General features: G+C 50.6%; 4 protein-coding genes across 4 annotated transcripts; 2 read left to right on the forward strand and 2 right to left on the reverse strand.

The window, feature by feature from the left end:
- Positions 1-188: 188 nt before the first annotated feature.
- Positions 189-2,493, reverse strand: BO85DRAFT_157348 (fungal specific transcription factor domain-containing protein). The gene is made up of 2 exons (XM_025654203.1): positions 2,062-2,493; positions 189-1,989 (listed from the first exon to the last, which is right to left on the reverse strand). The coding sequence occupies exons 1-2, from the start codon at positions 2,103-2,105 to the stop codon at positions 240-242; spliced, it is 1,794 nt and encodes a 597-aa protein (XP_025511325.1). The 5' UTR covers positions 2,106-2,493; the 3' UTR covers positions 189-239.
- Positions 2,494-3,552: 1,059 nt separating this feature from the next.
- BO85DRAFT_381646 (uncharacterized protein) lies at positions 3,553-3,717 on the reverse strand (the record flags this gene model as incomplete). Its single annotated transcript, XM_025656432.1, has 1 exon — positions 3,553-3,717. A coding segment is annotated over one exon (165 nt), but the record flags the coding sequence as incomplete, so codon positions are not given.
- Positions 3,718-8,710: 4,993 nt separating this feature from the next.
- BO85DRAFT_442397 (serine palmitoyltransferase small subunit family protein) lies at positions 8,711-9,154 on the forward strand (the record flags this gene model as incomplete). The annotated part of the gene is made up of 1 exon (XM_025658837.1): positions 8,711-9,154. One exon carries the CDS (start codon positions 8,711-8,713, stop codon positions 9,152-9,154), a length of 444 nt encoding a protein of 147 aa, XP_025511327.1.
- A 1,668-nt stretch (positions 9,155-10,822) lies between these two features.
- On the forward strand, positions 10,823-14,650 carry BO85DRAFT_463102 (rhomboid-domain-containing protein; the record flags this gene model as incomplete). Its single annotated transcript, XM_025661898.1, has 6 exons — positions 10,823-10,996; positions 11,044-11,260; positions 11,317-12,348; positions 12,758-12,804; positions 13,201-13,248; positions 13,313-14,650. The coding sequence occupies 6 exons, from the start codon at positions 10,823-10,825 to the stop codon at positions 14,648-14,650; spliced, it is 2,856 nt and encodes a 951-aa protein (XP_025511328.1).
- Between the last annotated feature and the right edge of the window lie 23 nt (positions 14,651-14,673).

The following is a 14,673-nucleotide window of genomic DNA, read 5'->3' on the forward strand; positions in this document are numbered from 1 at the left end:
GCAGTCCGTGTCGGCCAGTTATAGAGATCAGCACATATCAAGTGGAGATTTAAAACAGTCCGGCCCGGGCCGGTGGGTCTCAGCTTCAGCTGCGGTGGGCGGGGTTTCTCCGAAAACAATTAAAATTTATACTACCTGCAGCTCGGCACACCATCGTCGGAAATTCCGACTGCACTTCGGGATGTGAACTCAGATGCCCTCTCTACGCATGTCTTAGATCCGTCTAAACTGTTCCATTTCTATCTAAACACATGATCCATATTACTTTGCCACGGTTCAACTAGTATATTGTCCCCCACCCAACTCATGTTAATTGCCAACATGCTGTGGTCGGTCCAACTCGGTACTTCCTGTGCCAGGCTAGACACGTCAAACGCCGATTCCATTGATAGCTCGGACTCTGTCGCTGTGAAAAATTCGAGTCTACCCACATCAGAGCCAATTGATGGGTCAACCGTGGGTGGAATTTGTGCCCCCTCAAACGCGCCCAGATGGCCATGATCGGATACGACGCCGCTAGATACATGAGACCCTGGAGAGGATGCTGCTGCGGACTCAATGCACGATGCGGGCTGGCTTGGTGACACCATGCGTGCAGGAGGATGAACCATCTCTTCTGCGCGCCTGCGAAGATCATCCATGATCTCTGACGCTCGGCACGACAACCCTAGACTGTTCACGAGAATAGCAAATGCGACCTCAGCAGTATCCACCGCATTTTGGGCTTCTGCAGCGAAGGTACACATTGGATTGGCCAAAATGAAGGTAATGAGGTATAGGCAGCTATCCCACTGGCAGCGGAACATCGGGAGACTCCTCGCAAGACTTTCACTTTCAGTCAGACACTGGTGGCAGATCACCGTTAAGGTGACGGCATGCTTCACGCCAGTGACAGCGTGCGCATGTGCTCGCGGCATGGAGCCCGAATCGCCGCCCTGCAAGTAGAGAAAAGGTCGTAAAACCGCCAGACTCAGACTATGGTAGCTGATTTCCAGGGCATACTGCTGCCGCTGAAGCCATAAGGGGGCTTTACCGTCTAGACTAACAGTTGCTCCTTTCAAGAGGAATGAGAACCCCCGACTACCGTCTTTTCGAGGAATCCGCAACGGAGAAGGGACTGCTTTAAGCCCTTCCCGGACAGCCTTGAGAGGTCGCACCATGAACATCGCGATAGACTCCAGGAGGCCAGGTAGGTTGCTAATGTCGGTCTCGTAGGTTTCCCGGAGAATGTCCTTTTGTTGTTGGTCAAAGACTGTGCGTACGATCTGAATTGACATGAGCAGCTTGGCCCAGTGCACTTGAAAGTGATTCGAGCTTGAGCCGCTCATTGGGGAGATCGTCGGCCAGCCGCATGATACCTCACCCTGTACGATGAGAGATGGCAGTCCCATACTAGTCGTGAGATAGCTCTCCAATGTATACAAAGCCCACCACACCCGGCGCCGGACCTCCCGCTGCCTCGCATCCATACCCTCTGGTGGATCGTAGTGGAGGTCTAGCCCATATGCCAAACGCACTGCGCCGTCGATCGTGGCGTATGCAGGCTCAATGCGGTCTGTGTACAGCAAATAGATGCTCGAGAAGATGAAAGTCTGCACCGTGGCCAGCGTTGGGGCCGCCTGTTCCTCTTCTAGAAGAAGTTGCCGGGTGCGATTATAAAGCTGTTGCCCGGCTATCCGAACATTGCTGCGACCTGATCCATTATTGGAGACAGCAGTACTGGTGACCTGCATGCAAATGGCAAGTAAACTGTCGACAAGAGCTGATGACTGCCGGACTTTGCGTCTCGGCGTCCACAGGGAATCGTAATAGGCCTGGAACTCTCCCACCCCAAGGATGGGCCAGAGCGATTGGACATGGGGCCAGCCCGTGTTGAGTAGATGGCTCTCCTCGGTCCTCGACAACTCAATTGGAAGACTTTGTTGGTCGCTGACAACAGGGATTCCTGTGATATCGAGCTGTGCTGTCTGGAACACTGGTCTAGCGGCCCTTCTGACAGAGAATATCATGTGTTAACAGCCTGCGCCTCTCCCACTATCAGAGAGAAGTAAGGAAACTTACAAGCTCGCTACTATGTCGAAGCGGGAGTTCCAGTTTCTAGACATGGTGCACCGCACAAGAAAGAAATCAGGATAATGTAGAGGCAACGATATAGTCAATGAGCCGTAGACGCCCTTGAAACGGGTTATTCACACTGATGTTTTGAAAACTCAGGTCCTGCCTGCCACTACATCCTTCTCTCATTGTTCTAATAGCCAATTTATGTTCTGGAAAGGAGCGGGTCCAGTTGCAGACGCTGCAGTCTGCCATCCTGGTTGTCGGGTATATCAAAATCTGTTTCAGTAGCAAATATAAAGTTCGCCACCGCGCTACTTAACGGCTTGCCCAGTACGCAGTACCTCCTTGGCGCATTGCACCAGTAAGGAGGCCTGGAAAATCCTTCCTCGCCACCGTCTGTCAGACTAACAGCAGGTGGGGGCGCCCGGCGCAGACTGGAAAATAGTTGACAGGCACGGTGATAGGACCATGTACCCTTGTCACGGGGTATACCCGACACTAAAGACGACTAATTAATATAACACTGCACAGAGTATTTTTGGGGTTGTCGGCAGAGCTTTTGCTCAACGACAGCTGTCGGGCATCGTGCATAAGCCAGCATCTCCGTCGACTAGCGAAGCTCAGCGATAATCCCTGCCTCCACTCTCGGTATGATCCACAAACGGGCCAAATTGGCCAACTCGTCTCACTGCAGGAAGTGGAAAAGCCCAGGAAAGAAATTTTTCCCTTTAGCTGAGGAATGTCACGGGTGTGTATGGGGGCGATGGCACTGTTGAGAGTATAGTAAACAAATCTACACAAACAACAATGTTAGTGCTAACCGGAACATCAGCTTTCAATCTAAATCGTGACTTGATGTATTCAAGAAATCGGTTGAAGTGACATAGTGTACTATTTCTCAATGAAATATGCCCCTAGAAAGACTGACAGTTTGACCATCCGCGGAAAAATGTGCCACAGTCTAGATCCGAGCCCAGGCGAACACATTGCCTATATGTCAGCCGCTATTATGCGTCAACCATGCGGGGTATGTACTTAGCCTGTGGCCACCTGTTTGTTTGTTGTATAGATTCAGATTTTTTTTTCTCGTGCCCAGGAATCCTTGTATGTGCTGGCAAGAGTTTTGCTGGGTTGGTTGCCTGTCCTCCGACGAAGAGGTCGAAGAGGCTAGAAACTGGAAGGAGGGAAGTCGAGGAAATCAGGTGATTCCCTTCATCTCCCACAATCAACACAAATGGCTTTTTCACTGTAACATCTCTACAACACACAGATTATAAGCGATACGTCTAGCGTTCTGATTTGGTCCAATATGGCTTCCATCTCCTCAATTTACTGACGCCTGGTTCTTTAGTCTTTACAAGGTCAGTCGCCTGTACATGAAACAGCCTTCCCTCCCCCGGATAATAATTCCCTCTCACATTGCAACTTTTCTCGCCATCCATCCCTCAGATGTGTGTAGTACAGATGGTCCAATCTCTGGACTCCTGCGCGTTGTCATTCATGAGAACCGCCACGCCATACATGTAGATCGGCCTGTGATCGGTAATCCAGAAATCTTGTGGCGTAAGCCACATTCTGTTTTTTGCATGATTGACATGAGCCGACATCGATGTACAGCGGCGGAAGCGCCGAGTAATCTTCTATCTTCCCCGGTGCGGCGATGGCTGGCGTCTTTGTTCCAGTGTGGCCCTGGTACGTTGATCCTGAGTTGTAACGTAGGTCCCGCTATTCATGTCGAGATATTGCTGTGCCAAGACTCTTACTTTACGATCATCGAGCATTGGCGGAGAGAAAGAGTAGTTGCTCGGTTATCTTGAGTGCTCTATGGCCTCTTGCCAAGAGTACAGTGTCTGCTCCTAGTCTGTCACCAGCGGATTTCTGAGCTGCTGCAGGCGGTCTGGACCAATTCCAAGACCACGCAAATAATTTCCGGCCCATGACAATGCCGCGTAGGAATCCTCAGCCAGTGTCTGTCTCCGAAGCTGAGAAGTGATGCGGTGGTTCAGCCAAACAGATTTGCATCAAGCACTTTGTCAAGCTCGCTTGCAAGCACACCACCATGTTGAGCAAATTTTTCTGGACGGAGGCAAAGACAGAAGGGATGTGGTCTCAGCCCGAGGGATCAACTTCGTGCACGATTCGAAGATGTTTTTCTCGAAAAAGATAGAGTGTTATGGACTGGTCAGATAAGATCTCAGCTGTAGCATTATCCACGGGCGACTGCAGATTCTTTCTACTAGTGTATGCATTGTGTCGGAAGTAAAGGCCAGCCAGTCAGAAGGGTGAAGAAAAGATATTCTGCTCGGGTTGTTGTTGAAGCTGTGCGTAGAGAAAAGACCCTTCGGGTAAGTACTCCCGAGGTGGACACCCTCCCATCGGTGTTTAATATCACAAGTGCTGAAATGCCCCTCCTTCGTCTTGACCAATGCAGCATTGGCGCATTACATCGGACATGTACTTGACTACGCGAGTCATGGCGAAAGACCAATCCACACATGTCTGCTACTCATGTTACTAAACAGCAATATTCCACACATTTTGTGATCCTGGTTTAGGGGGCAATACCTATCACTGATTTGGTTATCAGATAAATATAAAATGAAGATCGTCGTGTTATTCCGTTGATAATATTGAAAGGAAAGAACCAATCATGACCCATATATCTTGTAGGTACCTTTGCAACGGGCCAACCCTACAAGGTACAGCGCCCGACGTTCCGCACGTTCCGTGTTTGCCGCGCTTCCAAGTCTAAAGTTAATCAGGAATATGCCTGCATAGAAGCTGAGGAATTCCCATACGAGCTCGCGTAGAACTTTCCTTATAACTTCATGAGCTGCAGTTTGTGTTCTGAATATAGGAATGCACTTATAACAGATACGGAAATGTAGTTCCAGGTTTTGCATCTGGGAGACCTTGACAAGGAATCTCATGTCCAAGACACTCGTACATACTACCTGTATGAATCGTAATTTTCTAGCTGCCAAGCAGACATATGCGACTCGTGCTAGTCTTCGCGCTCATGTCGCTAACTTAGGATACATGTCTAGTCGTGGGTAGACGAATGGTTATGAGCTCTGGGCTTTGCCGTGGCGGTCCGGACGCTCGGACGCTTTGTGACAGCTGGCTGGTTTTTGGTGCTAAGTGGGGAATAAGTGCCCGTTGATTTGGACAGATCTCGAATTCCTTCAACAAAAAAAAACTATAGTGAGACAAAACTAAGGCACTGAGGTCTTCTATGGGCGTTGTGGTGCAAAATTATGGCGCGATTGTGTGTGTCAGCAAGTTCTAGACCACATGATGCACGGGCAAAGACCAAGAATGGGATGTCGACATATGGTGGGCTAGTCTGAGTCTGGGTATAGAATGACAGGAAGAACCATATTGGTTCTAGTAGCCTTCGACCATATTGCACTAGAGATGAAGAGCGCATTAGTTGATATGAATTACCCAGGGCGTTGCACATGATGTAACTCGATTAATACCGACAGTATTCCCGGAATGGAGTTGGCGATGGTGGAGGCCGTGAATGAATGTCTTGGGGCACCATCGCAAGCTCTCTTCTGTGATTAAGTCAGGCGAGTCGAAAAAGGTATGGAGCAGAAGATCACATAGCAAGAGGTCGACTTCTTGCTTGCGCGGACAGTTCAGAGAGCTAAGCTTTCAGCAAACTTGAAATAATCTGGCGTTGTATATTCTTGAAGTTCATCCATCTGTCGCCCTAAAATCCGTCGGGTTTTGCTGTCAGATAAAGCTGTACATCTTCTCGCAACAGTCCTTCTAACCTAGCTGCTGCTAACAAATATCACGAGAAAACGGAACATACATACATTTGGCCAATCAATACGTCCGCCAAAGGCGACCTGAGTAAGTATTAATGGAGCCGCTTCATCAATTAGGAAACAATATTAGATCGGAAGCCTTTTTGTACTGTCTTTGAGCATGTGAGTATGAGAAGCAAGACTATTAGAATCGTTTGATGCAAGCCCCTAGCTAATGGGCTTGGTTTGGCAGGTTACTCAGAAACTATTCGCTTGACCGAGTGGGAAGAATGGAAGATTTCACAAGATTTTAACAGGTCATGCGGCGCGCGCGGCGAGGGGATTGCATCCATCCGTATGGATAATTATTTCAAAAACTTCTATGACAACAAAAGCTAGAAGCATCGAGCTCGCCATCAATTACATTGTGAGACCTAGTGGTAGGGCATATTCGCAGATTCTCAAGTGCATTGACTGGTCTTATAGGAAGTTACACTAAGCTCAGATTGTCGATTAAACTCTCAATGGAGCCACATTACATGCTGACCTCATAAAGTCAGCCCTATGCATGTAACAATGTTTTCCAATACAGTAGATAAAGCCTTCAGTACGGCCCATATACGTGAATCGGTATTCTATTCTTAGTTACCAGATTAAGCTATCTCCGGAACAGGCCGGGCTTTTACACATTACCTAAGAAATCATCCAGCACCGGGTGTATTTATTGATTCGCTTCTCCTCAATATCTTGAACATTTTAATCACCCTTACCTTCACTTTAAGGATGCTAATCGAAGTCGCAATGACTAACGCGCACGGGTAAGAAACCAAATAGGGATAACGTGTAACTCACATGTTGATGAAACTCTCGTCGCACAGGAGGCTAATCATCTGCCGTATGCCAAACCCATTGACCATCGACCTACTCGACTTTCCCAGTGGCCTGAGCATGCAGAATGCGATTGTTCTCGACGTGTGCTCGCTGGATTGATACGTGTCACATGGCAGATGGCAGACTGCGCATTGAGCTACCAATCAAGTTTGACATGGTGTAAGGCCACATGTGCACATAATCCTACAAGGGAATTTCGCCATGACTGCTTTGGCAGGACAATATTCCAAACATGGTATGTGTGGTCCGCAGTCAAGTAGTGACTATGAGAGCATGCCAAAGGCCGCAGTTTCTTGAGTGAATGAAGATATATTTCATTTCGCGCCATGCAACCACAACAAAAGTCCGACAGAACCCAGAGATTTTACACCCGGCATTTACCACCAGAGTCAAGGTCGTAACTTTGGCCAGTTCATCGACAACAATCTCTCAATAAAGATTCTGCTTAGTTCGAATTGCTTATGCTTCTCAGACGGCTGCGAATCCAACCACGGTAGATCATCGTGCCAAGGTAACTCGACTGACCAGGATAGTTCAAACTAGCCGGGGAAGGTTCCTGGTTCCGAAATGGAAGACCAGCAGCCAGAGTTACACAACACACAAAGATTGTGATACCTAATCTGCTAACAGACTTGCTGCAGGGTATTTAGTTCCCGATACTTCTATTGAACGTCCAACCTGCATGGCACCGCAGTTATTTTCCCTTTGCTCCATAGAATGAGCGACCATCTGGCTGCGGGAGTCTCCACTCCGACGGGTATCACAGCCGCTTACCTCAACGAAGGGGGACGTGCGCGATCAAGGGCGTTATGAACTTTATGCAAGGAACTGGGCACACATGGACTATCATAATGTGAACGCTCGTGGACGCCCTGCCGCCTCTTATCGCGCGAGATATGCTAGCTAGGGGGGGATGAGCTTCTTAAAGTGGAAAGTCCGGGGCAAAGAAGGTTGGGCTCCATCGGGATGATGTATTTCCCGTAAATTAGGCAGAGGAAGGAAGAATTACTGATTACGGGAATAGTTAAGTGTGTTATAGGGATCAAGGTTCGAGTGGACGGGGCTGAAGATGGAGAACATACTGTCTAGAGGAAGGAGGGAAAACAAGAAGAGGAAGAAAACAAGAGAAAAAAACAGAAGAAGAAAAAAAGAAGAAGAAAAAAAAAAAAAAAAATCAAACCACACAGAACCAAGGAAGGAACCACCACCGACGCGGGCGATGCCGATAGAGCCGAAGCTCCTCCCAGCAAATGACTTCCGGGCGCCGGTTGCGGCCAATGACCGAGTCGCCCTCGCGAGCGTCGCATTGCAAATTAATTTCTATGACGATGATCCAGCAACTCTGCAGCAGTTGGACTCTGCACCATCCCAGACACTGGAGTCATCCGCGGCTGTTTAGTTCGAATTAATTCTTGGCCAGGACGCCCTGGAGCTGGACTAGTTGGACTATTGCCTGAGCAGACCTTCCATCTTCCAATCATCCCTCACGGCGGCTTTTCCTCGATCCGCGCCTTACCGATTTTCTCCTCCATCTTCCCCCAACTCAACTCTCACTTCATCCTCCCCTGGTGTCTTAGTCGGTTACTGCTTGCTCTCCTCCTCTTCCTCTTAATCTCCGCTACTTGTATCCTCTCTTGCGTTGACCCCGCTTCTGTATTTCTCAGCAACGGTCTGTTTAGTTCTTAAGCCTTCCCCGGCTTCCGATCTTCTCGCGTCGGTCCTTTCCCCCCCCATAGCCAATCTTAACGGAGTTTTACCTCGATAAATCAAACCCCCTTCACGGCCGACTATTGAGACGCGGAGACCCGGAGACGCTCGCCCCAGATTGATTAGGATCTTAACGGCCAGTTAATTCAGAGCCAAAGGACCTGCGTCACTCCCGAGCGATTGCTCAGCACGATATCCGACCGAGGCAGCGGACAGGAAAGCGCTGAGCACTCGACAACGTGTAGCGCAGGGAAGCAACGGCCCTTTCAGTGCGACTCCTCTAGTGTTGTTTGACAATGGCAACGGAAATGCAGTCGTTCTACACCCCCTCCACCTCCACACATATCTCGTCGCATGCGCCGGCTGCAGTGGATGAGCTGATCAACAAATACTCCTCCACCATGACGAACTCCCCTTGTTCGAGTCATTTGTCCATGAAGCAACCCCGGCGCAACATCTTGCAGCGATCTGTCGACCGTATCCGGCTGGAATACTACCGCTACGAGGTTACATTTGGACTCTATGTAATGACGCCAGGGGAGAAGCTGGTGGCCAACACCTTCGTGATGGTCGTCTTGTCCTTGCTGTTCTGGGCACTGCTGGTTTATTTCCCCGCGTTGCTGTACCAGAAGCTCAGCCGTCTCGTATGGCTGTTGACCGGACACAGCAGCGAGGAAATGGGTGCAGCCTTGGGCATCCTCGACTCGCACGTCAACTCGATATCCACGCCTTCCACCTAAGCGAATCACCTGACCATTGGTCAAGCGCATCTGCCTGACCAACATCACGACTATATTATTTTTGCTCTTGGTTTATTTGCTTTTTTTTGGTATAAGACAACAGGGTCTGTCATAATGGTAAGTAATCGCTGATTTGAGTTACACAGTGCGTTGTGCAGCTGACGCGTGAGGGTTGGGATAGACCCTGTTGTACTCCGTACATTCGATTTATATGATGGCGTTGCCGTGGCGTTCCGGGACTACTATGATCAACCTTTAGCGCGTTGCTGCGCACAGACTTAATGAATTGAACGGAAAGGCATCGATTTTTAATGCGAACACGCGGACCCAGCGTGTAGGACGGCAAGTAATGTGGCATTCCACCCTGATAGAGACGGGAGCACCCGACCCTTCAGTCCTGGGTTGGGAGCTCGTGAGTTTGGATTCTTGGTTTTACCTCCTTGGCTTGTATAATGAGTCGCTCCGGACAACAGGGTCGGGGGGGTATAGGATGTCTCCCAGATCGGATTCCACACGCGAATCGATGTACAGATGAACCTCGTGTGGGTTTAGGCGAATGGTATTGTTAAATGTCTAGTAATGCTTAATGTCAAATATGAACCCGTGTATGATTGGTCTGCAGCAAGGGATGTGATTTCCCTCATCACTTAGTGTTGTTCGTAAGTACTGAAGTACTAACTGTGTAAGGAAGCATGCGTGGACACGAGCATGCGATCGGGTTGATAGTTAAACAGGGGACATGATTATGACAAGGCTGGAAGGGGATGTCGGTCAAGAGTAGACACGCTGCTGCACACAATAACTCTTTGCTAATGAAGTGGAGAGAGGCATACGCCAACGATAACCAGCCACAACATGCCCAGCCCTGTCTTTAAATCGTGGTGGGGGGGAACACCGCCATGATGCAACGGGTCACTAGTAACTAAATACTGCTCTGCTGTGCCATAGCCTCAAAGCCATATTCACGGTCGGCGGGATGTTGCGTGGCCTGCGGGAACACAACCAAACTGACGCTTCACAATGACTGGATCCGCGTTGCTCAGTCATCGGGGAGTGTTTTTCCATTTGGACTGGCGGCTGACGACGAAGTTTCTTGGAGATCAGCAGCGCCCAAAAATAGTCGCCCGCCCAGACTGAAAACCGCCTGCCTAAACTTCGTCCTGTGTCTTTCTTCCCCATCTTTTATTATCTCACCGGCTTTTCGTTCATTTGTCCTTCTCTTGACCGTGTTATTCCCCGTCCCTTGTCTGTGTATTTTGGGTGGAAGAATCTCTCGTTACTTCTTTTTTCCCCTTGAATTCCGCTGGAGAGAGATAGATCCTTCGTTTGGTTGGATCGTTGGGGGCCATTTGCCGCAGTTCAAGGTCGGTTCCGGGTCAGGGGCATTTCTCTGATTGATTGTTTCAGCCCTGCTTGTTGCCCGCCAAACGTGCCGTCGTCATCTCTGCCAGACAACCCCCTGTCAACAAACCATCCTCGTTCGCAGAAGGGAAAAAAAAAATAATTTCTTACTGTTTACTACGCAACCACACGATCGGCTATCCAAAAGCTTACCGGACAATCGCTTGCACTCGGCAATCACACTGACCTGATTGACACACGACCTCCTTGTCTGCGCTTTTCGCCCGCCCGGCTGTCCATTCAATATGGCAGCCAACAGCTACTACCATGGCGGTTATAGCAACAACCCGCCTTCCTATGAGCAAGCTAATCCTCACTTCGATAACATTCCGACCCCAGGCCATCCTGACTTCCACACACATCCTTACGAGCCCACGGCAGCCGATCCGCAACTTCACCACAGTCAACAATCTCTCGGTTCCGACCAAGCATATGCAGCTGGTGGAAGGCTGAATGATGAAACCTACTCTGAAAACATTCCGCTGAAGAGCAATCAATATGCGAATGGATCTCCGCCGCCGAACTGGATGCACCAGCCGACTCATTATTCGCCCACCCCTGAAGATATCGAACCATCGGTCGCTCCGACAGCGCGGAGGAACAGGAATAGGAAGAAGGGATTCTTCCAGAAGAAGATCCCGTGGGTAACATATGCGTTTACGTTGGTTCAGATCATCGTGTTCATCGTGGAATTGGTGAAGAATGGTATGTCCGGCTGGCAAAGAGGTCCCTTGCAATCCATCCATCTAATATTTCTGCAGCTCAATTTACAGGCTCTCCTATCGAGACGAAACCATCCTTCAACGTGATGATCGGACCATCCTCGTACATGCAAATCTACATGGGATCGCGCTACACACCATGCATGAAGAACGTACCTGGCATTCAGAACGCCAACGAAACAATTCTCTTCTCTTGCCCGAATGCCACCACGTCGGCGACCGAGTGCACACTGTCCGAAGCGTGCGGTTTCAACGGTGTACCGAACCCTCATCCACACGGATCGCTTGACGACAACCCGGCGCCCAATCAATGGTTCCGGTTTATTATTCCCATGTTTATCCACACCGGATTCATCCACATCGGCTTCAACCTGATCGTGCAGTTGACCATGGGAGTTGACATGGAGCGGATGATCGGCTGGTGGCGGTATTTCCTGGTTTATGTGGCCAGTGGAATTTGGGGCTTTGTTTTGGGCGGCAACTATGCTGGGCAGGGCGAGGCGTCGTGCGGCTGCTCTGGTGCTCTATTCGGCATCCTCGCTCTATTCATCTTGGACCTCCTATATACCTGGAAGGACCGCGCTTCTCCTTGGGTGGAGTTGATTATTATGATCCTGGGTATTGCGGTGTCGTTCGTGTTGGGGCTTTTGCCAGGATTGGATAATTTTGCTCACATTGGAGGCTTCATCATGGGGCTGGCTCTGGGCTTGTGTCTTCTTCGGTCGCCTAACGCGTTGCGCGAGAGGATTGGCCTGGCGCGGAATCCGTACGTTGCCATGAGCGGCGGGGCGGGCACTCCCACGCCCGATGACAACCAGAAGGTCAATACTGGACCTAGCCTAGTTGATTTCCTCAAGGGACGTCGGACTCGCACCGGAGCAGGCGCTAGCAACAACAAGTGGAACCCAGTGAACTTCTTCCGAGGTCGGAAGCCACTGTGGTGGGCATGGTGGTTGGTTCGCGCGGGCGCCTTGGTCGCGGTGCTCGTCGGCTTTATCCTTCTGATTGTCGATTTCTACAAGTATCCCAAGTCCAACTGTTCCTGGTGCTACCGGTTGAGTTGTCTGGTAAGTAACGCAATGCTGGTGGGATACGCTCGTGCTAACTTGTGTCGCAGCCTGTCAATGGATGGTGCGAAGAAGGCCAATTGACGACGACAACGACAACGAAGACCTCCTGAGCGACTACATTCCGAAATTTTCTTTTCTTCACTGTGTTATACTCTCTGGTATATGGTTTGGTCTGGTTTCTTAGGATATCCTGTCGCATCTGCGGTTATCATATATCGAGGCAGTATCAGCGGCGTTTGGGATACTTGTATCTGGTGCTGTAGTTGCACCAGCGACTCATGTTTATACCATAGTATGGGATGGAAATCCCAATGATAAATGATTATGATTGCGCGGTAGTTGAGAGTAAATAATACCAGGCAGCTGTTTTGTGAACAACCAACAGGTGCCGAGCCACAATCTAAATATAGGCGCATGTGATCGGCAAACCGTGGCTGTGCGGTACGGTACATGTAACGTAAGAATAATGTGGTGCCTCAGATCGCCAGATCCATCAGTTCCATTCCTTCCCTCCACTTCCGCTCTCCCCGTCATCTCTCATTCCCACTTGACTCCTTTCTAGACTCGTTTATAGTAGAGTGTATTCTCCAACTGTTGTACATTCGAGTTGTCACCGCTGCGCTGCTGACACCACACCCTTGTATATTCGGTTATCGCCATGATTTGAATCGTCGCTCGCAACGTGGATGTCATCTCGCTGATACTCCATACTCCCCATGACCATGGCAACACTGGCAGCCTCACCTCCATCCTCGCCTTCGTGGCCGAAACGACGTCCGCGGGCCTGGGCTCTCCGCATTGAACGCTACTGCTGCACGGCAGCATCATTTTTTCCTCTGGCATTCGTCTACAGCCTAACAACATGGGCTGTCTGGGTCGAGGCCAGTGTCGGCTTCAAGCCGTCTGAGAGTGCTTGGATCGGTGTGTAACCGTGGTTTCTCAGTGTTTCACTCATATGCTTACAGACCTACGAACTAGGTATCCCAAGCTCCTTCCTCGGAATCATCCTCTACATCTGCCTCAACGCATGCTACACGGTCGCCGTCTTCACCGATCCCGGATCCCCTCTCACTCCCAGCGGCCGCGGTCGACATGAATATAGTGCACTTCCAGTGACCGAACTACCACAATATACCGCCTACACCGTAAGTTCGACCGGTGGATCCCGATTCTGCAAGAAATGTCAGTGCCCAAAACCGGACCGGGCGCACCACTGCTCGACGTGCAAGCGCTGCGTGCTGAAGATGGATCACCACTGTCCGTGGCTGGCGACATGTGTCGGACTGTACAACTACAAAGCATTTCTGCTGTTCTTGATATATACGTCGATCTTCTGCTGGGTGGATTTCATCGTCGCGGCGCTGTGGATATGGACGGAAATGCTGGACGACAGTAAATATATCGATGTGGATAAGATGCTGCCGATCAACGTGGTGTTGCTGGCAGTGCTGGGTGGTATTATTGGCCTGGTGCTGTCAGGTTTTACCGTCTGGCATATCAGCCTGGCGTTGCGGGGAATCACGACGATTGAGTGTCTGGAGAAGACCCGGTATGTGTCTCCGTTGCGGAAAGCGCTGGATCGCCACCGCTACGAGAATGTGCTGGGCAGCGAAGGGGGCGATCGAGAAGGCTTCGGTCACCGGCTGCAGGACTACGGAGGACAGATCCTCGACGCCCACGCGAATGCGATCCCGGGAGTGACGCGGGCCGAAGAGGGCGAGGAACCGACTCCTCCGCCCAGTGTATCACCGTCCGGGATGCGGATGTCACCCGCACAGCAGGCATTGTCGCGATCATACGCCGAGATGGAGCGCCAGCGTGAGCACGACCGGTATCAGAACTACCTGGACGAGGAGGACAGCGAGAAAATGCCACACGCATTCGACCTGGGATGGCGACGCAATCTGCGGCACTTGTTCGGTGACCGTCCGCTGCTGTGGCCAGTGCCGGTGTGTACGACGACAGGCGATGGCTGGCACTGGGAGCCGAGCGCGAAGTTCATGGAGGCGCGCGATCGCGTGCGGCAGCGACGGGAGCGGGAGGCGGCGGAGCAACAGCAATATCAGCGGGACCTGTACCAGCGGAACATGAACAACAGCCATGCCTGGGGTGCATCTGCCGCAGCCAACTGGACGCCGAACCAACCACTGGATGTGGTGCGTGACCCGGAGCGGCCGAACACGGGCGTGTCGATGAAGACATTGGCGCCGATGTCACCACGGCTGCGGGGGCAGGACAGCGAGGGAGATATGAGCGAAGAGGAGATGCACGGGCGAGAGGATGAATGGCGGAGCTGGGATTGATGTGTATTAGTATATACTAGGAT

The sequence above is a fragment of the Aspergillus piperis genome (genome assembly GCF_003184755.1).
Source record: "Aspergillus piperis CBS 112811 unplaced genomic scaffold BO85scaffold_24, whole genome shotgun sequence".
NCBI lineage: Eukaryota > Fungi > Ascomycota > Eurotiomycetes > Eurotiales > Aspergillaceae > Aspergillus > Aspergillus piperis.